This window comes from Protomyctophum bolini, assembly GCF_963924005.1.
Source record: "Protomyctophum bolini genome assembly, chromosome: 7".
Lineage (NCBI taxonomy): Eukaryota > Metazoa > Chordata > Actinopteri > Myctophiformes > Myctophidae > Protomyctophum > Protomyctophum bolini.
Genome location: NC_137868.1, coordinates 29,215,860 through 29,229,720, shown reverse-complemented (window position 1 = coordinate 29,229,720; position 13,861 = coordinate 29,215,860). Strand labels below are relative to the sequence as shown.

The 13,861-nt window shown below is 39.9% G+C and overlaps 1 protein-coding gene across 1 annotated transcript; it reads left to right on the top strand.

Annotated features, from left to right (window-relative positions):
* Positions 1–1,361: 1,361 nt before the first annotated feature.
* On the top strand, positions 1,362–8,254 carry irx4a (iroquois homeobox 4a; the record flags this gene model as incomplete). Its single annotated transcript, XM_080767428.1, has 5 exons — positions 1,362–1,406; positions 2,015–2,266; positions 2,740–2,843; positions 4,813–5,123; positions 7,545–8,254. The coding sequence occupies 5 exons, from the start codon at positions 1,362–1,364 to the stop codon at positions 8,252–8,254; spliced, it is 1,422 nt and encodes a 473-aa protein (XP_080623554.1).
* Positions 8,255–13,861: the final 5,607 nt, after the last annotated feature.

Genomic DNA, 13,861 nt, shown 5'->3' with positions numbered 1-13,861 from the left:
CTGCCGTTGGTTGTATATACAATGTTTCCCTGGTCAAAACACACTGCTGAGATGCTGAGAGAGAGAGAGAGAGAGAGCACACATTGGCACTACTATAGAGTGTGTGTGTGTGTGTGTGTGTGTGTGTGTGTGTGTGTGTGTGTGTGTGTGATAAATAGACAGACAGACAGACAGACAGACAGACAGACAGACAGACAGACAGACAGACAGACAGACAGACAAGATCGGTCGATGGATGGATGGATAGATGGATTGATGGATGGATGGATGGATGGATGGATGGATGGATGGATGGATGGATGGATGGATGGATGGATGGATGGATGGATGGATGGATGGATGGATGGATGGATGGATGGATGGATGGATGGATAGATAGATAGATAGATAGATAGATAGATAGATAGATAGATAGATAGATAGATAGATAGATAGATAGATAGATAGATAGATAGATAGATAGATAGATAGATAGATACCGGTAGATAGATTTTGAAGTGGGTATTCTGAAAACTGCAGTTCAGCAGAAGTTCAGATTTAGTATTTAAATATTTTTAAGTAGTGGAATCATAAGGCTGTATATGATTAAATCAATATTTGGGGAGGTAATTGGTGTGCAGGCATTTGTCAGAAAAATATACAATTGGAAACTTGATTAATTGTTCAGATTTGTTTGGGATGAAGATCTATATACTTGCCACTCAATTTAAAATCAATTCACTTGTGGAACTAATAGCAAAGATTTAAGATTTTGAGTATGATTAATTCAAATTGATAAAAATTGATAAAAATTGATACAAAAGTATATTCAGGACATTGTTCCAACTCATTTGTGAAAGTTATGAAAAAATAAGAAAGAAATGCCCACCACCAACAGCCTGTCCCTGTGCCTGTGTTTTTTTCCCTTTTTTTCTCAAGCATGAAGGAAAATGCATATTAAAGTTACAGTGTGGTCATTTTAGAGTGGGGAAACTTCTGACGTCAGAGTCACCGCCGTTTAAAACATCCTGCCTCAGCTGCTGACGTCTTTTATACTACTTTTTTAAAAAGCAAAAAATATGTATCTCTGACAACAAAGTGATATACAGGGACATTTCGCCGCCCCTTTCATGAATTTGCGTAAACATAGAAAACTTTAAACGGTTTAAATTAAAAAGGAGATTTCTGTTCCTTTGAAAAGCGTTCGAGCAGCTATAGGGGGGCATTTTAACAAATTAAACATGCTACTCTGCTTCGCCCTATAAGCATCCTTGGAGCCTGTGCTTACCAATCAATTGGTACAGTCAAACAGAGCGCAGCCTACGTTATAGAGTGGAGACCTTTCGTCTCGCTTTATTTCTGGATATTGGGACCTCTCTACCATGTCATATCCACAATTTGGATATCCATACTCGTCTGCTCCACAGGTAAGTTCAGCGCTGACTTCATCATCATCATTATTTTTTTGGCGATGAAAGTCACTGACCGGGTTATATAAAGGGAAGGCTGAACAGTTATTTTGGGAATCTATCCGCGGGTTTATGGCTAGAAGGATATACCTGTGTTGTTTCAGCGATACAAGGTAAGGGGTAACCAGAGAGACCATGACCTACAGTTAACCGATTTCTTCTAGATAACAGCCTCTGAAGTGTCAACTATGGGTGCTGTGTTTATCTTTGTTGTAATCCAAACATGCCAGCTTGTTCCGCGGACACGTGTGTTTTTGCGCCGTATAGGTTGTGAGATAACCCAACTGTTGTGTTTTGGCTTTGAGCCATAAAATCATTTGGTATAGACCACCGAGGGAAAAACATGCTGGCACATGTGACAGAATGTCAACATTCTTCTCATGCTGTTGTGAAATATAAAACTGCAAATTCGCTCATTTCGGACACATTTTTATAGTGCGCGCTTTTCATCGCAAATAGGCTATACTGAAATTAATTTAAAAATAACAAATAGGGTATTCAACGTTTTTTCTTAAATTCAAGGATTACGAATAACTTTTTCTTTCACTCTTCTTTCGTTTTTCCAGTTCCTAATGACAACCAACTCTCTGACAACTTGCTGTGAATCCACCGGCAGATCCATAGCGGACTCCGGAGTCGCGGCGTCCGCGCAGACCCCGGTGTACTGCCCCGTGTACGAGAGCCGGCTGCTGGCCACCGCCAGGCATGAGCTCAGCTCGGCCGCGGCTCTGGGCGTGTACGGTAACCCCTACACGAGCGGCCAAGGCTATGGGAATTACGTTACTTATGGCACGGATGCCTCTGCTTTCTACTCTCTGGTAAGCCGTTTATCTGATCGCTCCCTTGGCATTGATTAATGGGAACGGCGGGGAGTAAAGACTTGACAGTTTAACCAGGCGTGCATCTCAGACCCGAGGCTTAAGCCTCCTGTGTTTATGTATTTTCTTTTCTTTTATTCCTCAATTACATTTATTATACGTTAACTTCTGGGACGACTTGCTGGTTTGTTTGACTTTTTAATTAAGCAGAATTCATAATATTTATGGAAACATGGCTCCACGTTCTGTCGGGTTTATGTATCCAATTATACAGATTTATTGTGTTTCATTAGCTAGCTCCTAATCTAATTCACCCAAAAAAATAATTACAGTTTGCATTTACTGAAAAGACAGCACTCTTTAATTAACAGCATAGCCTAATTTGCACCCACATAAATCATGTCCTTAATTGGGTAAACATTCGATACCTTTTTATTTTACATTTTCAATTAAAACCTTATTTGTGATTGCAGGGTACATTTGATACGAAAGATGCCTCTGCGTCTGCGCATGCGGGCATAACGCAGGCAGCATACTACCCTTATGATCCTACCTTGGGACAGTATCAATACGACAGGTATGTGACTTTTACTTTTTTGCTTCTTGCTTAATGGTCATGAAGTTTGGTTGATCATGCAGGCAAATATAATTCCTACTAGCACTTTTGTCTTCAGTGTGGTGATATTGCATATAGCTGATATGATACAGAAAAGCAAAATCAAATTACAATTTGAAGAAAAAAAATCGACTTATGTGGCATTATTAAATGTTAGACATTGTTCTACACATATAGACTAAAGAACATGCCAACTAAGTCCAGCAAGGTCTCCCAGCAAAAGGTTCTGAGGGTTCTTTCCATGTGATGCATTATTCTGTCATGGGCAACTACACCCTCCAATCTTTGAGAAAAAGGTCTAGATTCTTTTTCATCTCAAGCAACAACTCAAGGCAATTATATACTCAAATGTTTCTTCATTAGTGGTTTGTGCCAGAAGGACAATGACCCATTCAGAAAGACATAAAGAGGCCACAAAGTGACAGATTCTATAGCAATTTGTCTGAAAGTGAAATCTTATTACAGGCATTTTGCTTGTGGTGTTGTAATGTACACCACCATCATCAAGAGCAAGGGCACAGATGATCACTTATAATCAGTAGCCTGCTTTCTTGTGATTGGCCTGCATATACGTGAATCATGAAAAACTAGTAAACTACCAGCTGAAAAAGCCCCAGAACAATAGAAAACGCAACTAATGAATACGTATACAAGATACAAGATGATGGTTTTATTTATTTATTTGAATCTCATGTTTAACAGGATAAGAAAACAAGCACTGTTATTCAGTCTATGGCCAACTTTTAGCTGAGGGCTCATCTTTACGCTCAACCAAGGAATTTTATAGCCTATTTTATCTGAGGATGAACAGCACAGGGTGGAGAAAGATGTAACACTCCTTATGCTAGTCTCCTTGTGACTCCCTTAACAGTGTTTGACCTGTGTTACGGTACAAGGCAATAAAGGCCTCATAAAAGCCTCCCTTGAGAGTGTTTTTGCAGCTTGCTGCTGAGTGTAAATTGACACTGCATTTTAAATGCTAACATTTGCGGGAGACAGTAATGGTATTCTTTTGTATGACATTTCATATAGGCAGTGTACCGTGTATGGATAAAGCTGCAGAAGAAAGTATTGTTCAGCTGAAAATGACTTTCATTTAAACACATCGTCATCATTTTAATTTATATTCCTGAATTATTTTAGGAAGGCAGAAATTGAACAACACTGTTTAATGCATATATCAAAGCATATTTTGTGATGTCTCATTATTCAAGAATAATTTACTTGGAATAGTAATGATTTTACAGATATATTTACACTGCAGCTCAAAGCATATTGAATTGTCACTGGGCTTTGTGGGTATAGTAACATGCAACTAAGTCAATGTCCACATCTGTTGTTGAATTTATTCATTACATGTTGTTGTGGTTACATCCAGGGCACGCATGCGCGCACACACACACACACACACACACACACACACACACACACACACACACACACACACACACACACACACACACACACACACACACACACACACACAAACCCATGTATCAATCCCAAGTCATGTCCCAGTTACAGATGTGGGTGTGTAGTGGTTGGTGTTTCTTCCAGTCTTTTCATAAATTAATTTACCCAATGATATCGGGAAAATTATTTAATGGCGGATAAAGCTTGGCACCTCTGTGTCTATGGCCTTGCCTTTTCACAAATAGGCTGGTATGGCTTGTCATTTGCACACCACCATCTATATGAGGCACATATAGTGTCTCTATAAAGATTAGTCTGACATTATTTTTTATTGTGAGTTTGAAAATGTAAAACATTGACATCAACAGACGTATGCAGGTCATGTGTTAAATAATCCATTTGTAAACTCTCAGAGTTGATACTCAGGATTTTATAGTGTAGATAAAAAGATACCACACAGCAAACATCTGGTCGGCTAAAACACATTCCTGTTATGGGTGCTTGTCTCCAAATATAGGTATGGGTCCATGGACGGTAGCACGAGGCGGAAGAACGCTACCCGCGAGACAACCAGCACGCTGAAGGCCTGGCTGCAGGAGCACAGGAAGAACCCGTACCCCACGAAGGGAGAGAAGATCATGCTGGCCATCATCACCAAGATGACCCTGACGCAGGTCTCCACCTGGTTCGCCAACGCCAGGCGGAGGCTCAAGAAGGAGAACAAGATGACGTGGCCGCCCAGGAACAAGGGATCGGACGAGAAGAGGTACGATGAGGACGAGGAAGGATCCCAAGAAGGCCAGATAAAAAGCGAGAACAATGACGATGGTTGGTATCAAAAGTTTAAATGTATCTTCAAAAGAACCTGTTCTGTTATGCCTGCATGCATATATGATGACAATGTCTCAGGCCTTATGTTAAAGTGTAACACTTATCTAAAAAAAAATCATTTAATAGATTGAAGTACTAGTAAAAATTTGCATCCAAAGGCCCCATTGTGCTTGGAAAAATGAATCTATGAAATGACATAAAAGTATTCAGACATTCAAGACAAACAATAACTTTGTGTTTCAAAGTGTTGGGCGATCAAACAGCAGTAGTGAACTCTCACTGCAGTGGTATGGTGCTGCATGCTACCACAGCATGCAGCAACACCTTTTTAATGATCATGATGATGACAGAAAGCCATCGTTCTAAAACTCCAAGTGTATTTCCAATGTTTTTGTCTACTGTAATGTATAAGCCAGGTCTTATACGGATTTTGATAGAATATTGAACCGGACCATTATTGAAATCTGTAAACTTCAATTAAGTTACCATGGGTCATGATTATAACAAATCAAACAGATCAAAATTCCAAACAGCTTTGCTTGAATACATTTTTGGATAGAATGAGGATGTGTTTTACAGTAATTGCAGCAGTGTGCTTTACTGTATATTGTGGTTAAGAACATAAAGTGTTAAATGCCTCTTTGATCTAATGGCAAAGTTTTAGCTGAGCTTTGTCATCTATGAAAATGTGTTGCTAATAGCCACATCAAGTAAATAACACAATCTGCCATTATATTATTAACATTAACATATCAATGTATATCTATGTCTTTATGTGGATGGTTAGACTACTGTAATGTACTATTTTGCATGGTCTTCCCTCCAAAAAACCCATTATGCTAACAAAGACTATAAGAAAGAACATATTACTCAAGTTCACATGAAGGCTTCCAGTGAGTAATAGAATTGATTTTAAAATACTGTTGCTTGTTTTGAAATCAGTCAATAGTTTAAAATCACTCAAAATACATCTTGAGCTAGTTTGCTTTCACAATACAACCCCTACTAGGTCATGTGTGACTGGTCTGCTATACAGTAACTTTTCACAGAGTTAAAACAACTGGGTGAGGCAGAGGGTATACTATAAAGACAGCATGTTAGCATAACGATGATGACATTTCCGCTGCATTCTCCAGTATTCAGGCAGAGTGCTAGACAAACCTTCAGATTTAAAGGCATATTTCTCTTTCGAAAAACTTTTGGTCATTTTATCATAATACTCTATGTGAACACCCCAGACAGTTTTGAAGTTGCTCGATTCAGTATTTAGGTATTTCATATTCATTTTAGCTGCCTAAATACAAACCCATTGTAACCATAAATGATAGTCATGATGCCCTCATAATATTTGAGGTCTCCGGGTTTTTTTGTATTGCTTTTTTCATTGATGGACTCGATCCAGCGAGCACGCACTAGTTCTCTACAGCATCTAACTTCTTCCACATACTTTGTTCTAGAAATTTAGTTCAAACTGTTCAGCTATATGCAGTTTTTTACGCTTATATTACAACTTTTTATTTTGTCAAAGTTTTTGCATGAGGAAGAGTCAGATCTTTCTATAGGTTCACACAGAGGTGCTATCTGTGGTTGCTATAACAACACATTAAAACGTCTGCCGCTTCCTGGTGCGGCAGTGAATACGTCACCATCCATCATCACGGTGCCAATGGTCCATTTTTGTTGTATTTCTTATATACATAAACATTGCAGGTTTTCAGTTTCTGCAGGAACTGCTTTTCTAGTTTTTATATTTAAAAAAATATCAAACCAATTATTAAAAAGAAATGAAAAAAGGAACAGGTGTTTTCGATGAATCTATCATGGTTAAAATGGAGGTTGAAGTTGACAATGGGTTTGTATAGCAAGGGGGCGGAGCAGCTAAAAGGAGTTAAAATATAAAATAACTAAATACTGAATCAAGCAAACTATCTGGGGTGTTCACATAAATAAGCCTGAGTAGAGATGAATTGACCAAAACTTTGTGTGAAATATCCCTTTAAGCCCATGGCTAATAACTCCACTGCTTTTATCAACATTTCAGCAACTTAAAAGTTAACTTTGGCCTTTATTGTCTTTTTTATTTTTTATTGTTTAAGCCCAATGTAAACATCCTGAATTGCCTTATATATGCATGAAATGACTTCCCCAGACTAGAAGTTAGAACCCAGGTGAATATCTCTCTCTCTCTCTCTCTCTCTCTCTCTCTCTCTCTCTCTCTCTCTCTCTCTCTCTCTCTCTCTCTCTCTCTATCTATCTAGGCATTGAAGGAAGGCTACATGACTGTTGCAATTTGAACATTATGTAATAGGATATTTCTTATTTTGTGTTAATGGGTTCAGTCATCTGGGTACAATATCAGAATTGATAACGCCCTCTCATGGTGATATCTCTGACATGCCCACTCGTTTAATTTCCCAGACAACCGGAGCCGGGATGATAAGGATCTTCAGCTGAGCGACTTGGACGATTTCGACACAATCGAGTCTGAGAGCTCCGAGTGTGAGCTCAAACACCAGTATCACATGAACACCCACATGACGACAACGGACTGCCCTGGCGACCACATAAAACACACGTCGCTGAAAATATCCATTCCCGTCTCCCTCGGGGAGCAGGACTTGTCCAAAAGCTGCCTGAAATCGAGCCCGGATAGTTTCGAACAGGACAACAGACAGCAGGCAATAAAGACTTGCTACCAGCAACAACAACAAGGCCACCAAATGCTGGACGGCAAACCCAGAATCTGGTCTTTGGCCCAGACCGCGACATCTTTGAACCAGACTGAGTATCCGTCGTGCATGTTGAGGTGCCAGACGTCATCGCTAACCCCGTCCCCTGCCGCAACTTCCCCCGTGAACAGCATGGACAGACAGGATTCGCCGGTCACGACTCTGAGAAACTGGGTGGACGGGGTTTTCCACGACCCCTTGTTCAGGCATAGCACTTTGAACCAGGCGCTGACCAACACCACCGTTTCTTGGGCCACGACCAAAGGCACGATTCTGGAGAGCGCTGTAGGAAACTGCAACGCCATCAAAGGACACACGGTGTTACAACAGCATCAAGATTCCGCCAAAGACAGTGCCATGACTTTCCCAAAAACTGTTAATAAACTTTTCTGCTCTTAACAAACCAAATTTTCTTTTACTGCAAAAACAAAAGACTTTTGTGAGATGTTACTGTTTGATTGAGCGTCGAACTATAAAGTGACAAAGTGGAATGGCATTCAAGTTGGATAGCCTACAGCCGCGTTTTCATGTTTCCATGTTTTATTATTTTCTAAAGCAATTATATATTTATGTACTATTATATTGACATTTCACATGAAAAAAAAATCTGGATATTCCGTTCCAACGCACGCACAAACTATTTAAATGTACAGGACTAACTTAAAGTTTACATCTGGAAAAAAAAAAGAGTTTACAGGATTTTCTTTATTTTATTTGTTTGTTCTTTAATATGCGCATGCAAATGTTATTGAATATTCTTTAGATCTCAGTCGATGAGTATCACTTGAAAGAAAAAGAAGAAAACAAAGTCTCACAAATGCACAGCTCTCCTCAAAGGTGAAGGTGAGCGTTTCAAGTTTCATGTTCACTGAAAATAAAAGTTTGGTTTCTGAAGAGCGCATCTGATGTCGCGTGCTGTCCATGGTCCTGAAGCAGGGTTTAGGCCTACGGTTCACCATTCCTTTTAATATTCTATTTTATTATTAGGCTATAGTTTATTTTTGTTGCTGTTTGATTGTTTATAAATACAATTGCGTCCAATCTTTGTCAAGGCCTTAGTTAGAGGCCTTTTTTTAGATTCTTGGGTTTGCCTGCCTACTTTAGTAGCTCTTTTAAAAAACACTAAAATGCTTAAATATTTCCCCTTGAACCCATTATCACAGTATACCTTCTATATAGAACATATGGGTCTGCGCTATATTCGGGAGAAATAGTCTCATTCAATGACAGCAAGAAAATGAGACGGTTCAGCCCTCAAGACAGAACAATATCAGTATCTAAGATCTGCCTCATTAATTCCCTCTAAACAGGCTGTAATTGGGATGTTCGCAGTCATATTTCATGTCAGCCTATTGATTTCCCCCTCTTCTCCCTCTCTCTCTCTCTCTCTCTCTCTCTCTCTCTCTCTCTCTCTCTCTCTGATAATATTATCGAAACATCTCAACCTCATCCATGATGCAGCTGTCAGAAGGGTAAGTTATTCGCCATACAACCGTTAATAGGTTCAAACGACGGGACCGCAAATAATTTGAAGTGAGTGTGAGTTTTCGTTTTGACAATAACCCTTCAATTTATGTGGGGGCTCAAAGCCGATTCTTCGGCTGAAAAGTGAAAGGGCTTTGCGGGAGAGGCAAGCACGTCGCATAAAAGTGAAAAGGGCAAAGGAACTCGAATTAGTTGTTGTAGATAAAAGGGCAAAGGGAAAGGAGTCAAGGGTACTTGACAGTAATGGCGAAAGTGGAGCTCTCGGGGGACTATGTCTGTCCTGTGAGAGAGGAAAGGGGGGGCTTCAGTGATGAATTTTAATGGGAAAAGCACAAACGATTGAGATCTCCCCCTTGAAGAAAGTGCTATGGTGGACAAAAGGGATTTTCTATTTATCCGAGTCAGGATGTATGTTTTTATTTGCGCTCTCAGGTTGGAAAACCTTGCCTGCAGCATCTCTAGAGCAAAGTTGACATGGACGTAAAGTAAATTCACGGGAGGGGCAGAAATGTTGTCTGGTGATATTGTTTATATAGGCTATATATCTGACAGGAAAGTGTTTGCTATTTTAACACATATCTTGGGGTGTGTTTAACTTTATGCTGCAACTGCCCACTTTTAAAAAGAGTGGAATATTAAGTTAATTTAATTTAGCATCTATTAATGTAGCCTGATTGAAATGTAAAAAAAAAACGAGAAAAAAATACGTATTGGTCTAAACGCTCTGCCGAAAAGACAAAATAGCCCTGTCATTGAATTAATTCAATAGGAATTTTATTAGACTATCACATGCACTTAATGCGTCTTTTATTTAAGTGAGAGAGAGAGAGAGAGAGAGAGAGAGAGAGAGAGAGAGAGAGAGGGCTATATCTAAATCATTCAGCCGTGGCCAATTCGAATACATGGGGGGAGCGGGATGGTAAATTAACAGGGGCTTTTTACATAGAGACCAAATAAAACTGTAATCAGCGACGCGTTACTTTTCATTAAGCGGGTTTGACAGGAGCATATTCAGCCCTCCGACGAGGGAGTGAGGTCTGGGCGAAATAAACTGCTCTCGAACCGAGAGTCATAAGATAATTCCTTAAGCTCCATTAACAACTCTTAGCCGCAGGAAATGGGCTCCCCTGAAAACATCTCCAAATCTAAAAGCTTTATCGACCTGGCAAACCTCGGCTGATGGCTTCTCTTTTTTTCTCTCTCTCCTCTGCTCTCTCCCTTTTCTTTTTTCAACTTAAGGGACAGAAACGTCCAACTGAGGTAATAGACTTTGACACAACACATTAAATGGGAAATAAGAAAGGAGAGAAGAAAGGCCACTCTTAAACGCCACTTAAACGTTAACAATTAGATGTTTAAAACGTGAATAAGATATAGGCCTTTGGCATATCATCCCTGAGTGATGGGACACTTAACCCAATGGCTTTCCCATGCAGTCTTAAAAAGAGCAATGCATAATTGAGCTCAAAATGCATCTTTTAGTAGTTGAGACAGAGTTGATTATTTAAAGATAATGAAATCAAAATCTCAGCCAAAAACCATAGTTTCCTCACAAGTAGCCTACTAGAAGTTATTCCGTCCGTCCTTCCTGCCTTCCTGCCTTCCTTCCTTCCTTCCTTCCTTCCAAGCTTCCTGCCAAGTATGTTTTGCTATACTGGTCCTGGTCCTTCTAAACCATGGTATATGTAACACTCAGCAGCACAGGGAATCCCCAGAGAGGCTGGGTCAGGTTAATACTGTTGTGACCCTGAGCCATAAATATATTTACACATCATTACACACACACACACACACACACACACACACACACACACACACACACACGCACACACGCACGCACGCACGCACGCACGCACACAGTCTTAATTGAATATTTAATCTATTCATTGACCAAGTTTAATATGATGAGAAAGGAGGTAATGTGATCAAAGCTTAAATGAAAATACAAAGCATGACCAAGCCCAAAGACAGAGAGAGAGATCATACACAAATGAACAAGCACTCACCCGCTAGAGACACATCAGATGTGTGAAAACACACACACACACACACACACACACACACACACACACACACACACACACACACACACACACACACACACACACACACACACACACACACACACACACACACACACACAATGGCGTATAATAAAAATGGAGTTTAATAAATACAGTTACCCTTTGTGTCCCTATCAGCAATCAATGGAATGGCCTTTTATTTCAAGTAAAGTGAAGCACATTAGGGTTAGAAAATATGAATTCACAGTTCTAATAAACAGCCTGCAGGTGTGTATAATCATATTTGAAGAAAATAATATTTTTGTTAAAGGTTTAAATGACATCTAAATGTCATTTGCTATGGATGCTGGCTCACTTGAACTGCTCAGTTAATAATATATTGATGCAAGCAACAACATGCATAAAAGAGAAAAGGCAAAGTACTGTATATTGTATAGCATGGAGTATAGATTTACAAAGTACTGTATATTGTATAGCATGGAGTATAGATTTCTGTATGTTGCAGTTCTTCCTAAAATGTTGCCATTGCATTAAGCCCTTCATTGAATAGCTCTCCCCAGCAGTGTAGAGAACACACCACACCACTTTGAGATCTGAGGTGCCACTTCCGATTCCCATTCCAGTGACTGGAAATGGACTTTGAGTAGGCGTGTGTGTGTGTGTGTGTGTGTGTGTGTGTGTGTGTGTGTGTGTGTGTGTGTGTGTGTGCGTGCGTGCGTGCGTGCGTGGGTGCGTGCGTGAGTGCGTGCGTTTGAAATTGTGTGCACACCTGGCAAATTTGTGTATGTGTGCCCACTGCCTATACATTTATGCGTGTGTGCAGAGCCCTGTCACCACCAGGACGTGACACAGTGATGGGCCTTTAGGCCCCAGTGACTGGCCCCTATCAGCCCCTAGCTGCCATCACCTCCCCGCAGTCATTCCACAGGTCAAGAGGGTTGAGCCTGAGGGGCATTGCTAGTCACTACACACACTTCAACCCTCTCAGCTTTCACAGCCGAGTCTGTCTGACTAACTGACACTAAGATACAGAGGACACGTTTCTATTGATAATATAGTATCACATTTATTGTTGATCACAGGATATTGAATGCAGAAGTACTGTTTTGTCACATTACTTCAGGTAGAAAGTGTGTGTGTGTGTGTGTGTGTGTGTGTGTGTGTGTGTGTGTGTGTGTGTGTGTGTGTGTGTGTGTGTGTGCACGCATGCGTGCGTTCGTGCATGCATGCGTGCGTGCATGTGAGAGAGAGACTAAAAGAGATAGTTAAAGTTTGATCATATAATTAAAACAATCATATTATTTGAAACTTGTAATGTATGTGTAATGCTGTTATAAGCTGAAACATTGCTGCTCCACTAAACAGACTGCAGTTACACAAAGATTTATTGGATGTATGACCTTTTTTGTTACTGTGAAACTTATTATTGTACAGTAAGCTTATGATAAAAAAGGCAGAACTCATGAGTCAGTAAATGTGTCTGTAAAGTAGTAGTTTCTATTTGTAATGGTATACAGTAAGCACAATCGCATTTTCACTTATCAAAAATGACACACTATTGTACGTGATTAGATTTAGGAACCAGTTTACCAAATCTCAATAGCATATTGGACAAAACCTCAAGCCCCCTGAATGTTGGTGGTTCTCACAAGTCTATACTCCTGCGAAATTGCAGATACCCGCCTGCTGCTGATCACCTACTGGTCCTACTGGTTGGTCTTTATGGGGAGGGCTGCAGACAACTGCACAGGACTTCAGGACTCCTCTGATACACATGACATCACCAGCTATTTCTTTTTAGGGTGTAACACATGCTGAGGAACATTCAGATGTCGTTAATTCAGCAACAGTAATTAATTGATTTCCCACCTGCATGTCATATGCCCCACATACACACTCCATGCAGGACAAAATGTCATACGTTTCATCTTCTTTGAGAATGGAAGAGTTCAATAGTGAACAGTAGAGAAGTGGCTGGTTTGACTGTAAATTGGAGGAAGCGTCCCTGTAAATGACATTCTTGTGTTCATTTCTGAGCACAGCCTGGAAGTGAGGTGTCTCCAAATTCCATGCCAATGTTTTGAACTGTAATTATGATAGCATAGATAAAAAGATCATTTATTCTCAAAAGAAAATTGATGATACACAAATATGGTGTTTGTGGTACAAACACAAAAAAAGGAAAACAAGCTTTTCTTGGTTGATCTGAAAAACAAGCAAAGTAAAAACAAGTAAGAGTAATTGCTAAAGGTCAGAGGAGACTGTGTTTTACCAACACATTTTGTGTTTATCATTCAGGACAGATCGATAGAATGCTGTTGTTTTAAAGAACAAAAGCTACAGGAGACTTAACGTTGACCTTTGGTTCCATTTTCTATTGTGTTCTGAGGGTCCAGCAAAACATACAAATGAGGCCCTCAGGTTTTTCAGGAAACAAAAGGTTATGAAAGGGCCCAAAGAAGTGTTTATATTAAACTGTGCTGAGACTATATTTTTT